Source organism: Dendropsophus ebraccatus, chromosome 7 (assembly GCF_027789765.1).
Source record: "Dendropsophus ebraccatus isolate aDenEbr1 chromosome 7, aDenEbr1.pat, whole genome shotgun sequence".
NCBI classification, from domain to species: domain Eukaryota; kingdom Metazoa; phylum Chordata; class Amphibia; order Anura; family Hylidae; genus Dendropsophus; species Dendropsophus ebraccatus.
The window spans coordinates 142552826-142566995 of record NC_091460.1 but is presented as its reverse complement, the minus strand read 5'-3'; the positions used below and the strand labels follow the sequence as shown (position 1 = coordinate 142566995).

Below are 14170 nucleotides of genomic sequence, written 5' to 3'. Positions count from 1 at the left end.
AGGAACTGGGATGCAGTAAAAAAAAGGACTGCGGCACAGGCTTCCCTGCACCGGCGCCATTCTATTCATGTGCAACTCTTCTCATTCAGATAAAGTGTGATTATAAGGTAGAGCTGTGTGATGTGGAACTATGGCTTGTTAATGCTTTTCTATGTCTGTCCTGTTAGGTCCGCAATATTGTGACTGACACGGCGTTTACTGTAGATGAGCTGGAGGAGCTGTACGCACTTTTTAAGGTATTTTATGAAAACATTAGCTTAAGGGTGCCTTCACACCTACCGTATCGCAGTAGAAAATCCGCTGCGGATCCGCAGCAGATTTAACTAAATGAATGAACACAGCATTAAATACGCACTGTCAAATCCGCTGCGGATCCGCAGCAGATTTGTAAGTGCGGATTTGATGCTGTGTTCATTCATTTAGTTAAATCTGCTGTGGATCTGCTGCGAATCCACAGCGGATTTTCTGCTGCGATACGGTAGGTGTGAAGGCACCCTAAAGAAGACCTGTCGCCCCGGCTGCTGGGATGAAGCCCTCCCGACCCCCCTGGTGGAGCCTCTTATACTTACCCCTTCCTCAAAGTCCCAGTCACAGACCCGGTCCCGTTGCCGAGAAATCCCCCTCGGAAGCCGTGTGCGTGATAGCCAGAGATGAGTCCGACGCCCATAGAGAATGACTGCTCCAGGTGGTCGGATTCATCTCTGCAACGCCTCCCTGTTCTTCCTCCCCACTTCTCTTGGATTGGATTATGTTCCCTTTCCCTGTACAAATCTTGCACACAGGGATGGGCCGGGGAGGGTGGACAGCCCGGAGGTCCAGGGTACATTTAATCCACCACTGTTTCCTACACTCAAGTCCATCAAAATTTAGCTGTTTCTTTTCCCTTTTTTTCCCTCTATGATCGTCTTTTCTGTCTTGTTTCAGGCGGAGCACCTGACCAGCTGCTATTGGGGAGGTACCAGTAATCCAATAGAACGTCATGACCCATCGTTGCCGTATCTGGAGCAGTACCGCATAGACTTCCAACAGTTCAAGAGTATGTTTGTGCTGCTCTTTCCATGGGCGTGTGGCGCACACACAGATATCATGGCTTTCCGCGTCTTTAGGCTTCTGGACGAAAATGGTGATGGTTTAATCAACTTCCGAGAGTTCGTGTCGGGGCTAAGTGAGTGCTGTATTTTATACACCGATGTGTTTTAGTATCAATATTTTGCATAGATTGCTTAGTGTTTGTTAGTTTTAAATTAAATGAACAGTGACCTCTAGTGGACAAAGTTGATTATGCACATTTTGATGAGTGTTAATGTACATCTCACATCACTGCTTAAACAGCAGGGAGACTTAGCAGTAAGGTACGCTACTCTAATAACTGGCTTCCTTTTTGGTAATATTGTATTATGTCCTCAGGTATATCCTGCCATGGTGACCTGACAGAGAAGCTGAAGCTGCTGTACAGGATGCACATATTGCCTGGTGAGTTCCTCAGAGCTGCTAAACATTACCTCAGACCTTACCCAAATCCGGTATATTATAAGTTGACACCTCCTGTACATTCATCTGTTGTATATATTGGCTACTGACCGCATTAGCAATGTTCAATCCATTGACCTTTCACTTACATAATTGCAGCGAAGCCTGGAGGCCTGTCGAATATATGCTGGGGTAGCTTTAGCCGTGTTATGGCGGCTCTGTGGGTGTAGGGTCACTTGGGCACTTCTCATGGTAGTCTGGAATAGTGTTGGTACCCACCCCCGCTCAGACAGGTACTGCTTCAGCAGGTTTGGATAACCCAAGTGTAACCTGGTGTGTAGGTGCAGGATGATAGACAGAGTCCAGCAGCTTAATCAGAATAACGTCCATTTACTTAAATTCTTCAGTGCAACACACAACAAGGCTTCAGTAACTGCAGGCGAGAGGTAGAAGAAGTAGTAACTTTAGAAGTAAGAGTAGAGGAGCGTCTTGAGGGCCCTGTCCAATGTAGCTGTGTACTCTGCCGGGATAGCGTAGTGATGAACGAAAGAAGAAGAATATACTCGTACTCACGTATAGATCCCTTACTTGATCTGACCGCCTTATGCCCTACAGTGTTGAGATACCCGTCCTGCTAGGGTAGTACAAGGTCCCAGGTCCCTGTGCTGGGTTGAGCAGACCTCCCAGGATTTTCCAGAACGGCCGTGCGTTACAGTAGGATACGTAGGCGAGTTGCATCTTTCTCCTACTGGGGTCAGTGCCTTACTCAGGTATGCTGCCCTGTGTCTTGTTGAGAGTATCCCTGGCATGGACAAGGTGATCCTCAGAGGAAGTCACTCCCTCCTGAAGGGTCTAGCACCGCATGCTGGTGGTGGTTAATAGTATAGGAAAACTTTCTTTCTGTCTCTCTCCAACACTCCTGACAAAGACTCCAGAACAACTCCTCCCACCAGGAACTAACCTCCATTTTATAGGGGCAAACCAAACCTCCTAGAGATTGGTGGAGCTGTGTGTGCAAAAGAGAAGAGAGATGATTGGACAGGAAAAGGAGGGAAAACACCTGCACCTGTGATAGGAGAGAAAGCAAACATGACAAACAGCTGTTAACCCAATGCTTCCTTCAGCCATGCTCAATACAATACATACACTAAGTACAACACCTAGTGGGGAAAACACACAGTACATCTTGACTCCATCCCACTGTGAAAACCTGAGTGAGTTACTTTGCCCAGGTGCAATAAAATTTTGTGGCACACCTGTGCTGGGACACTACATAATGATGATGCATTACTGTCTATTTCAGACCCATCACCAGACCAAGAAGAACCAGATTCTGCATTCGAGGCCACCCAGTACTTCTTTGAAGACATTGCACCTGAGTGTAGCCATGGTATGCCCAGATCTATGAAAGTATATTGTTCCTTTTACCAACCTAGGATTGCTGTGATCACACAAATACATTATTTTAATCCATTATTTTTCATGAAACTCTTTAAGTTGAAGGGGTGCTCCAGTGAAAATATTTTTCTTTAAAATCAACTAATTTGTAATTTACTTATAGTTACATAGGTAATACGGTTGAAAAAAGACATCCATCAAGTTCAACCAAGGAGGGGATGGATGCAGGGAGTAGGGGATGTACTTATCCGGTACTTATCAGCTGCTGTATGTCCTGCAGGAAGTGGTGTCTTCTCTCCAGTCTGACACAGTGCTCTCTGCTGACACCTCTGTCCATGTCAGGAACTGTCCAGAGCAGGAGAGGTTTTCTATGGGGATTTCCTGCTGCTCTAGACAGTTCCTGACATGGACAGAGGTGGCAGCAGAGAGCACTGTGTCTGACTGGAGAGAATACACCACTTCCTGCAGGACATACAGCAACTGATAAGTACTGGAAGTAATATACAAATCTATATGACTTTCTTAATCCAGTTGTTTTGAAAGAAAAAAATCACTGGAGTACCCCTTTAATATACAGCCAACCAGGGGCATACACAGAAATCATAAGGTTCCAGATCAAGCCAGGAAGGTATTCAATTCACCAAGAGTATACATGCGTTTTTTCCCCCTGACTTTTGTGGGTATCCGGTAATTCTGGAAGTGGGTATCCAGTGTTAGGGATGTGTGCATGGGACGTAAGCTCTACAAAGCAGCATACACTGAGCTCCCCCTTGTGGTGGCTGTGAGTAACTGCAAGCAGAGGGAGACGTTCAGTGCCAGCCCCCCAACCACCATGTACTTCAGTGCCCAGTCCCTATGAACCGTATGTCATCATTCCTATGCAGAATGGATTTTTGGCGCCCTCCCAGATATCATAGAGCAAAAAATTTTTGTTAAACATTTTACAAGGCAGGTTGTTTGACCCGTGCTACTCTGTTGGTTCTGTTTGTGGGTTTGAAGTCCGGTTTTATTTTACTTCTGTATTTTGGTCTTGATATCTTTCTGCCCTATAGATCCATCTTTTTGGGTTTGGTTTTTTATTCTATGATCAATAAAAGTTTTTTTTAATTTTCCCATTGATATTTTCCTCTTTTCTTTGCATTGATTTATGGTTCATTGCGTGGGGATTTATATATACAAAGAGTTTGTATGTTCTCTCCGTGTTTGCATGGGTAGCATTATTATTATTATTATTATTATTATTATTATTATTATTATTATTATTATTAATAATAATATTTAAATTGGGTTCTGCGTTCTAGATTCACTGGAGGTCTGAGAATTTTGCATAGTAATATGGATTCTGAAATGTGGCCATGTTACACCAGTGTCCGTTTGCTTTTTGCACTGTGCTTGTGTAAGCTGTCTATCCACCCTGTTTATCTGACAAAGTCAAACTGTCTTTTTTTTTTTTTTTAATTTTTATTTTTATTAGGCCAGTATATGTTATACATTTCCTCTGGTAAATGGAAGGCCGTGTAAAAACAGCCTAAGCTTCTTGCTGGACAGAGATATTATCAGTTTTAAAGGGGTTACCCAGTTAGGTAAAATAAATTATGAATCACCCCTCCCCCCCCCTCCTGGATTCTGACGATTCCTTCCATACATGTCATTACCTTATATGTCTCCTTACCTCAGTCCAGAGCTGCTGCTTTCTGCAGAAGGCACAACAAATGTATCTGAGCTGTTCAGTTGTCTCTTCTTTCAACCTCCTCCCTGGTTGGCTGTATCTGCAACATTGTAGCTTCTTTGTAATGCTGGGAGGGTTATTCTGAGGTCAACTCTTATGAATCCAGACTCCAAGCCTAACTCTAATTAATCCAGACTCCAAGCCTAACTCTAATTAATCCAGACCCCAGGCCTAACTCTAATTAATCCAGACCCCAGGCCTAACTCTTATTAATCCAGACTCCAGGCCTAACTCTTATTAATCCAGACTTCACCCATAGTTAGTTCAAACCCAAAAACGAATTCAGAATCTACAACAGAACTGAAAATTATGTAAGACCTTTGAATTAAACCTGATCAACCCCAAAATGAATTCAAACTCTCAATCCAACAGAAAATGGGGGTTGTGTGTGGTATTACAACTCTTCTTCATTCATTCATTTCAGTAGAACAAAGCTGTAATACCACATATAACCTGAGGACAAGAGTGGTGCTGTTTCTGGAAGAAAGCAGCTCAGGCTGGAAATGAAGGAATTATACAGAAAAGACCACACATATGACAGTGAACGCAGTGCTCGCCCATCACTCTGCCCTCTCTAGTTAGCTGGTACCAGGCTGCCCCCTTCTATAGTAGGTGACTGATGTGGATGGTGCGGTTGAACACTACAGAGATCAGCACTTGGTACAGTTCGCACATAGCTGTTACGGCAGTAAGGTATTGATGATGTGCTGCAGCCAGACATCTAAGAGACGTTTCTTCATTTCCCATGTTGTTAAGTTGCTGCCATTGAGATGAGAAGCAAGAAAAGGACAGAAGAAGCCTTTGTTGCCATCAGTCTTAAAGCAGCTAAAGGTAACGCCCGGCCGTCCCGGTGTCTGTGCTGTGTACTAGAGACAGTGACATTGTGATACGTGTGTTCTGCACTTGGACGATATTGAAATGGTGATTAATGAAGAATTTGTTTCATTTTAGTTAAGAAAACGAGTCAGGATAATCGAAATTATCTCCAGATGTGGTCGCAGGAGAACCGCTCCAAGCAGAAGGCGGCTAAAGAATTACCCAGGCTAACCCAGGTATCCAACTCATGTGATGGGAATAATGGATATGTGTGTATATTATTATTATTATTATTATTATTATTATTATTATTATTATTATTATTATTATTATTATTATTATTATTATTATTATTATTATTATTATTATTATTATTATTATTATTATTATTATTATTATTATTATTATTATTATTATTATTATTATTTATTATTTTTATTATTATTATTATTATTATTTATTATTTTTATTATTATTATTATTATTTATTATTATTATTTATTATTATTATTATTTATTATTATTATTTATTATTTTTTCCTTTTACAATTAATGAGGCTTGAAATACTATGCAAGCAATAGCCAGGGGTTGTTGGTACGCCATGGGTATGAGGGGTGTTAGGGCACTAACCTGTTTCCCTGAAAATAAGACCTAGTAGAGGTATTGCTGAATTGCTAAATATAAGGCCTCCCCCGAAAGTAAGACCTAGCAAAGTACTTGTTTGGAAGCATGGCTGCCGAACAGAACATCAGGGCATGCAGCTGTGATTCTTTCTAGGCTGCCGCCGTTGTCCCCAACCTTCTCCGTCCATTGCAGAGCAGCTGCATGCAGGACATGAAGACCATCACCTGCCACCAACCCTGATGTTCCTTTCCCCGGCCATTACTTGTAAATGTACAGGCAAGTCCTCAAAAGGCCCATCACCATCCCTGTTGTCCTCTACTGCCAGATTTAGAGCTGCACACAGTCTGCCATTTTCCCATCACCTGTAACCATCCCAGTTGTCCCTGCTGTGCTCTACGAGCTCCCCCTAGTGGTCAGAAGCCACCATACCGTACACTGTCCATGCTGTGCTGTACAAGTGTGCTGTGGTGAGCTCCCCCTAGTGGGCAGAAGCCACCATACCGTACTTTGTCCATGCTGTGCTGTACGAGTGTGCTGTGGTGAGCTCCCCCTGGTGGCTGGAATCCGCCATACCATACTCTGTCCATGCTCTGCATGTGACATGTGAATTCTTCATGGAAAAGTAAGACATCCCCTAAAAATAAGATCTAGCGCATCTTTGAGAGCAAAAATTTATATAAGACACTGTCTTATTGTCGGGGTAACACAGTACGACTCGGGAAGCAAAAAGCATAAACAGATTTTCTGAGCAATGCTGCACGGTGATCTGGGATCTGTAGTGCCACCAATGCCTGAGCACTAGGTGATGGATATGTGTAAGAGGAACGTAAAGATCAGTCACTCAGTAATGAACGGAGCACAGTGTACACTCGCCTATGTGTGTACTGCTTATTAGCATTGTTTCTGTGTATTTTCCATGATGCAGCCAGACCTTCCATTAAGTTCACATGCAGTGTCTAGTTCCAGTATAGGTAAGTTCCAGTATAGGTAAGTAGTTAGCAGCATTGTGAGTCTGTGCGCCCTGACCGGGGGCGCAGAGCATCTTCTATGGAGGAGACTAGTCTACTCTGACGTGTACCTACTACTTAGGGCAAATATTGGCCGAACAGGTCAGTATTGCTGTGTGTACTTGCAGCAATCATCCAACAAACAAGCAAGCATTCGTTTGTCTATTGAAGCTATAAAAAAAAACAAAAAAACATTGCATGATGATGGTAAAGGGCTGCACTAATGATCCAGTGATTGTTCATGGGGCCCTGTCATTGCAAAGGTTGAGCCATTGGTGCTGATTTAAAGGAACTGGTAGGCCTGTCTTAAAGGGGAACAGTTAAAGCCTGCTGGTGGGCGTATTGTGCACCATTTAATGCAGACTACAACCTACTATAGCATATTATATTAAGTATATCAAGAATTTTTGTTTAAAGGAAAGAGAAACGGGTTAAATAACAGATATATCAGCAATTTTGTCATCTTAAAGTGTAACTGTCTTGTAAATGATACTTTTCAGAAATCAATAAGTATCAATAGTACAAGCGATTTTAAGAAACTGTGTGATAGACTTTATTAAGCAAAAGAGTTTCCTTCTGTACTCAAAAAGCTGTTTTCCTACCTCCCCCCTCACTTCAGAAGCAGCAGCAGGATTTCTGCATCCATTATGGTTTATGGAGGAGGATGGGCCATGCACAACCCAACATCCTGCAATCTTCTCACCAAGCTCCCATAGAAGCACTGACCATTCGGACCTGTGAATCCAGCAGTTTGTCCCCAGGCAGTCTCCGAACTGTACAGCTGCTTCTCTGCTCTCACTGTTCACTTATCCCCCTCAGCCCCTCCCCCCTCCATAGGGTATAATGGACTCTCAGCAAACCCATCTTCACTTTGCTCCTCTGTAATGAAGACTGCTTTCCCCGATAATAAACAGATAAAAATCTGTTTTGCAGCCTTCCCCCCTCACTTTGTAAGTACAGAAAGAGGTTTTTTTGCCTAATAAAACCTATGAAGTCCTGTTAGAGCAGCTGTTTTGTCTTGTGGATCTTCATTAAGGCTGCTGTTTTGTTGTTTTCTTCTAGGGGCAGTTTATTGAGTTATGTAAAACCATGTACAATATGTTTAGCGAAGACCCAAGGGAGCAAGAACTTTACCATGCGACGGCAGCCGTTACCAGCTTATTGCTGGAGATCGGTGAGGTGGGCAAACTTATCAACATGCAAACCGCCGAAGACGCTCAAAGCCACAGCAGTAAGGAGGCTCCAAGTAGGGTCCACGAGAAGAAGCCCATCCCGACATACCAATATGTGCAGTCAGGGGCTTTCCCCACCAACCTCGTATCCAGTGACCACACAGACAGCACAGAAGAAAGCCACTCTGATCAAATGGAGGAGGTCAAACTGGAGGATTCTTCTCCAAGAGACAACGGGGCCGGCTCCTCTATGCTCATATCGGATGATGAGACCAAAGACGATAGCTCCATGTCTTCTTACTCAGTGCTAAGTGCCGGCTCACATGAAGATGATAAACTGCAATGTGAAGATATCGGTGATGACACCATCCTCGTTCGGAGTCACCACCAAGCTTCATTGCCGGTCAGTACTAGCCTGGACCAGGACTGGGCTGTCATGTTTGAGCAGTTCCTTGCTTCTCTATTGACCGAGCCGGCCCTTGTCAGATACTTTGAGAAGCCAGTGTCCATGATGGCACGAATCACTAATGCTAAAAATGTCAGAATGATGGGGAAAGCCTTCCCTTCTACGAGTGACTATGACATTGCTACTATCTCTGGATGAAGAACGCTTGGCTCCATGTATACAATACTCTACATCCCGTCTTTTTTTCCCTATCTAGAGATGGATCTGTTTTAATCTTTTAGCCCAAAACGGCACAAGTTACCAATGACCGTCCCAGGATGTTCCAGATTTTAACCCAATGTTTTCCGTAAGATGCACCCATTATATAGGCATGAGGAAAAACTATAAAAAATAAGAGATTTTAGACTAAATAAGAACATATTAACCTGACCGGAAAATCTTACCTTTATGATGTATCCTCTGTAGGTCGAAACTGTATTGTAGCTCCGACAACATGCCGTAAAATGCCACAATATCCTCTTTTAGTAAAACACTGGATCCTGCGTCTTTTAATAACGTCTGTAAATAAGTCATTATGTAAACTTGGATATATATATATATAATATATATATATATATATATATATATATATATATATATATATATATATATATATATATATATTCAGTCAGTGGGAATGCATTGCGGCTATCATACAATATCCCCCCTCCAAGCTAGTTTTTGCTTTCCTATAAGCACCTGCACTTTGGATTCCCACTTCTTTATAAGATAAATTACCGGTTTTAGGCTGGGTTCACACTACGTTTTTGCAATCTATTTTTTTTCATCCATTTTTCCCAAATAACGGATGAAAAAACAGATGCAATTGTGGGCATCCATTTTGATCCTTTTTTCCATTGACTTCCATTATATAAAAAACGGATCAAAACTGTTGTTTTTTTTTTTGTGAAGACTGCATCTGTTTATGTATGTGCAAATCATGGTGTCAAAACTGTTTTTTTTTTTTTATGTGAACAAAAAATACAGTCAAGAACGTTTTTGTGTACGTTGCGTTTTGATCAGTTTTTTTTTTATTTTTAAATGGAAGCCAATGGAAAAACTGATCAAAACGGATGCACACAAATGCATCTGTTTTCTGCAAAAACAGATGAAAAAACACATTGCTAAAACGTAGTGTGAACCCAGCCTAAGGGCCAGTTCACATGGAGAAAAATTTGCGGAATTCCCACCATCCTCCATGTTATACAGGCCGCCTATAGGAGGGTTCGTGCGCCTCTTCGCTCAAGAATTGACATGTCAATTCTTTAAGCGGAGAGAGGAGGCGTACAAGCCCTCTCATAGACTGCCTGTATAACACGGAGGCTGGTGGGAATTCCGCCAGTTTTATTCCGTGCATTTTTTCAGTCCGTTTTTGTTTCATCCATTTTTGCCAAAAACTGGTAGAAAAAACGGATACAATTGTGCACAATCCATTTTGATCCGTTTTTCTTCATTATATAAAAAAAAAGGATCAAAACATGCATTTTTTTTGCGTACACAACAACTTACATGACTATTTCTGTGTATGATAAAAAAACGCAATGGTTTTGATCCAATTTTTTTTATAATTGAAGTTAATGGAAAAATTTATCAAAACAGATTGCACAAAATTGCATCCGTTTTTTCAATCAATTTTTTTTTGTAAAAACGGATGAAAAAAAACGGATTGCAAAAACGTTGTGTGGCCCTAACCTTACTCTGATTTTCTCAGTGTCATTTGTACAGCAGTTTTTTTGCTCTTCCCCCGGTTAACGTTTCATGGTGCTGCTCTAGGCAGAAGTGTATCAGGTCACATGACCATACATAAGACAAGTCTGTACTGGACCCTTAGATGAAGGTTGTTTTGTTGTGGAAAGATTTGGAGTTCACAACGTTTCCCACTTCTGACTTCATTTTGTAACGTGGATCAATGCATTTTATGTGTATATAATATTTTTTTTTTATTTGGAAAGTCTTATTTTTTTAAGCTATTTTTATTTCGGGTAATTATTGTATATATGTTGAACCCCTAGATGTTAAGAAAATGTAACGGGAAAAAAAACAATGCTGCTGTTTTGTTCTGTTGTTTACAGGAAATAAAGGGTTCATTGAGAAAGTGTGATATCATCCATGTTTTACGTTTTGCACGTTTATTTTTTTGTTTTTGCTTTAGTTTTGGTCTTTATTTTAAAAGAGGTTATTCAGCTTTATAAAATTGATCAACTGGTACCCCCCCCCCCACCAGTCAGCTGTTTGAAGGGGCCTCCATGCTTGAGCAGGTGTTGCAGCCACTTGGCTCATTCTGGCATTTTTCCTATTGTTTTCAGTCATGGTGCAAGGTACTGTAGCATTAACCCTTCAAGTGAACAGGACAATGCTTTAGCAATGCAAGTAAGTGCAGATTTAAAGAGGTTGATGGGAGGCGGACTTAACCTTTCCTACAGCCCTTTGGCATAACACAATAAACCAGACACACTTATGCGCCAGGAGAGTAGTATTTTATAGGGGGCATGTGGCGTAGCTACCATAGAGGCAGGGTAAGTAGTTGCTATGGGGCCCGTGCAGGAGGGGGGCCTGGGGGAGAAGGTAAAAGTGTGCGTCCTTCTGCTTAACCCCTTATGTACTGCAGTGTGTAAGTGACCCAATGTTTACTTACATGCTGCAACACAAAAAAAGGTTAACTAGCAGAAGACGGAGATCTCTGCTTCACTGTACTGATAACCTCTGACCTCTGTTCTCCAGCTGCAAGTAGGAAAGGAAAATGTGCAGAGCTCCTAGCAATGCCCCTGGTGGGGGCTAACTACTGGAGAGTCTACCTGCAGGGGGACACTTTGAATGGGTGGTGCTGCCTGCTGGGGGCCTTTCTGCACAGAGCTCTAACTACTATATGAATGCACAGTGTAGGCCTAATATTATATCGGGGTCAGAGGAGGCCTTAATATTATACAAGATAACAAGGGGCCTAACTAGTAGATGAGTCACACAGAGGCCTAGCTACTATATGGTGGCACAGAAGGGGCCTAACTACTATGTGTGCAGGAAGAAGGAGTTGAAAATGTTTCTGTGGCAGACTTTGCATATTGTTTCTTCTTTAAAGTAAAGACATTGGTGAAGAGGACCCTGCCAACAAGGCGCACAGTCTACATTTTAGTATGCGCTGCTACTTTACCAGTCACAGACTATCCACAAGAGGGGCACTCTTCCTAGAAAAATGCAGATACAGCCCATTTACACTGAACAGATACGACCAACAGTCATTAGTCATATACAAAAGGAATAAGGTAAAAAAAAAAAAAGCCCATGTTTGTGTGTGTATAAAGAGCTCGATGCAAGCTATATGTCCATATAAAAGTAGAGATTATGGGGGAGAGTTATCAAACATGGTGTAAAGTGAGACTGGCCCAGTTGCCCCCAGCAACCAATCAGATTCCACCTTTCATTCCTCACAGACTCTTTGGAAAATGAAAGGTGGAATCTGATTGGTTGCCGGGGGCAACTGAGCCAGTTTCACTTTACACCATGTGTGATAAATCTCCCCCCGTAATCTTCAGATAGAAACAATCAGGCACTCCCACCCTGAGATCAAATATTCTACACAAGGCGCATAACAACACAACGCACCATTGTTCTGGAAGCTGGCTGGGCTGGGCTGGGCCAAAAAAAGGCAAAAAAAAACCCAAACAGGCTGTTTTTATAGTGCAAAAGTTATATTGTGTGCTACTGGACAGCAAATTACAGAATAGTTGTGTAGCATAGAGCGCTTGACCGTGACCTACAGAGTCCCTATAGACAGGATGCTTGCAGGGGTCATTATGCCACGTCCGTGGGCTGACAAGGGTGGCGAATGACTGTAGAAAGTCCATGTACAGTCATAGAACCATATACAGTAATATACAGTCATAGAACCATATACAGTCATAGAACCATGTATAGTCATAAAATCACATAGTCATACAACCATATATAGTCATAGAACCATATATAGTCATATACAGTCATACAACCATATATAGTCATACAACCATATACATTCATAAACCAGTCTTTGAGACCCTGTACTATAGAAACAAAGGCTCTAAATTTATCAAACCGATTGAATCACCAGGATACACTGGTCTTCTCCTAAGACTGTCTATCTAGTTTTGGTAAAGTCTATTTTTTAGAGTTTAGAAAAGATGTTTTGCAAACATTTCCAAATTGGTCAATTTTCTTGTGTCCCTGACTATAAGTTTGTATAGGAATGCTTTTACGTAAATGTCGGTCTCTGTCCTCATTATCAGAGTTCATTGGACTTAGTTTAAGGTAAATGATGCAAGCAGGATCCCAGCTATTTGAATTACATAGTAAAAGTGTGAGGTCAAGCTATACAAACATTTCCTAAGCAGGTGGTTGATACCATATAGCAGTACAGTAGAGGGCTCGAGTACAGCTCCATATAGAATGGAGCTATGATACGGACATGTGCATAGGTGGTTAGGGAGTGAATGATGAAATGTCTTGTAATTCCAACATGGATGGTTAAATCTCCTCTGGATGGTTAAAGGGACCATAATAAACCTGTAATAAAATTAAAAAAAATAAAAACAGAACAGAACTTGATTTTCTTACATTTAATATTTAGGGAATCTGTCACTAGATATATTCTGCTTTAAATGAGGGCAGCATAAACTAGTGATAGAAAAGCTGAACAGATCGGTGCATAATTCTGTTGAGCTGTTCTCCTAATATGCAGGAGAATAGGATTCTTGCTACACCCCTCCCCCCGCCCTCCAGCTGCTGATTGACAGTTTACTAACTACACACAGCACGGATAGATAACTGCCATACAGCAGCTGGTGGGCAGAGTTTTCTGCTTCTCATGAATATCCAGGACTACTGGGCTCATGCACATAATAGAGAGGACTACTTATTGTCCATGTTATTCAGGAGAAGATCTCTGGATCAGCTGCACAGAACAATGTAAGTGATACATCATTCTGTTCAGCTCCTCTGTCACTAGTTTATGCTACCCTTATATAGGACAGTCTTAACCTACTAAGAGTCTCTTTAAGAATAGTAACAAGGTGATTTTTTTTTGGGGGGGGGGGGGGGAGGGAGGGGCTGTATAGAAAGACATGAGTGGGAAACCATGATCTACTTCTCAGGTACATATTGGCGCTATTGGGGCGGGCAGTGCTCCTAATGGTCTTTCTGGGCTGAGGAGTAAATGACTAACTGCTCGGGAACAGCGCAGAGGATGAGGGTAAGAGACATACTGTAACAGACATACCCTCCTCCTCAGCGTCTCCTGTGCAATAGGGACATATCAGCAAGTTAGATTCTTGTAACCTGCTGATAGTTCCCCTTTAAATATGTACCTTCTTCTATGTATCACAGCCCATAGCTTCAGAGTCACATCTGCCAGGACTTGTCTTCTGGTTTATTCTCCTGTGTTCTGTGAAAAAGTTCAATTAGGAACAAATCACAATGTATCAACTTTGTTTTGACAATGGAGCCAAGATGATTGTTCATGGGGCCTGGGTGACCTTG

General features: G+C 41.9%; 1 protein-coding gene across 4 annotated transcripts in view; it reads left to right on the top strand.

Annotated features, from left to right (window-relative positions):
- Positions 1-10757, top strand: part of TBC1D9 (TBC1 domain family member 9) — a 38546-nt gene extending 27789 nt beyond the window's left edge. For 3 of the 4 annotated variants that reach the window (XM_069978635.1, XM_069978634.1, XM_069978637.1), the window contains 7 exons: positions 168-236; positions 925-1165; positions 1408-1473; positions 2774-2860; positions 5354-5428; positions 5549-5649; positions 8108-10757. In XM_069978635.1, coding sequence (XP_069834736.1) covers positions 168-236; positions 925-1165; positions 1408-1473; positions 2774-2860; positions 5354-5428; positions 5549-5649; positions 8108-8821 — 1353 coding nt within the window. In that variant the 3' untranslated portion in view covers positions 8822-10757. The remainder of the gene's footprint in view (positions 1-167; positions 237-924; positions 1166-1407; positions 1474-2773; positions 2861-5353; positions 5429-5548; positions 5650-8107) is intronic. The other variant, XM_069978636.1, reaches the window with a different exon arrangement.
- Positions 10758-14170: the final 3413 nt, after the last annotated feature.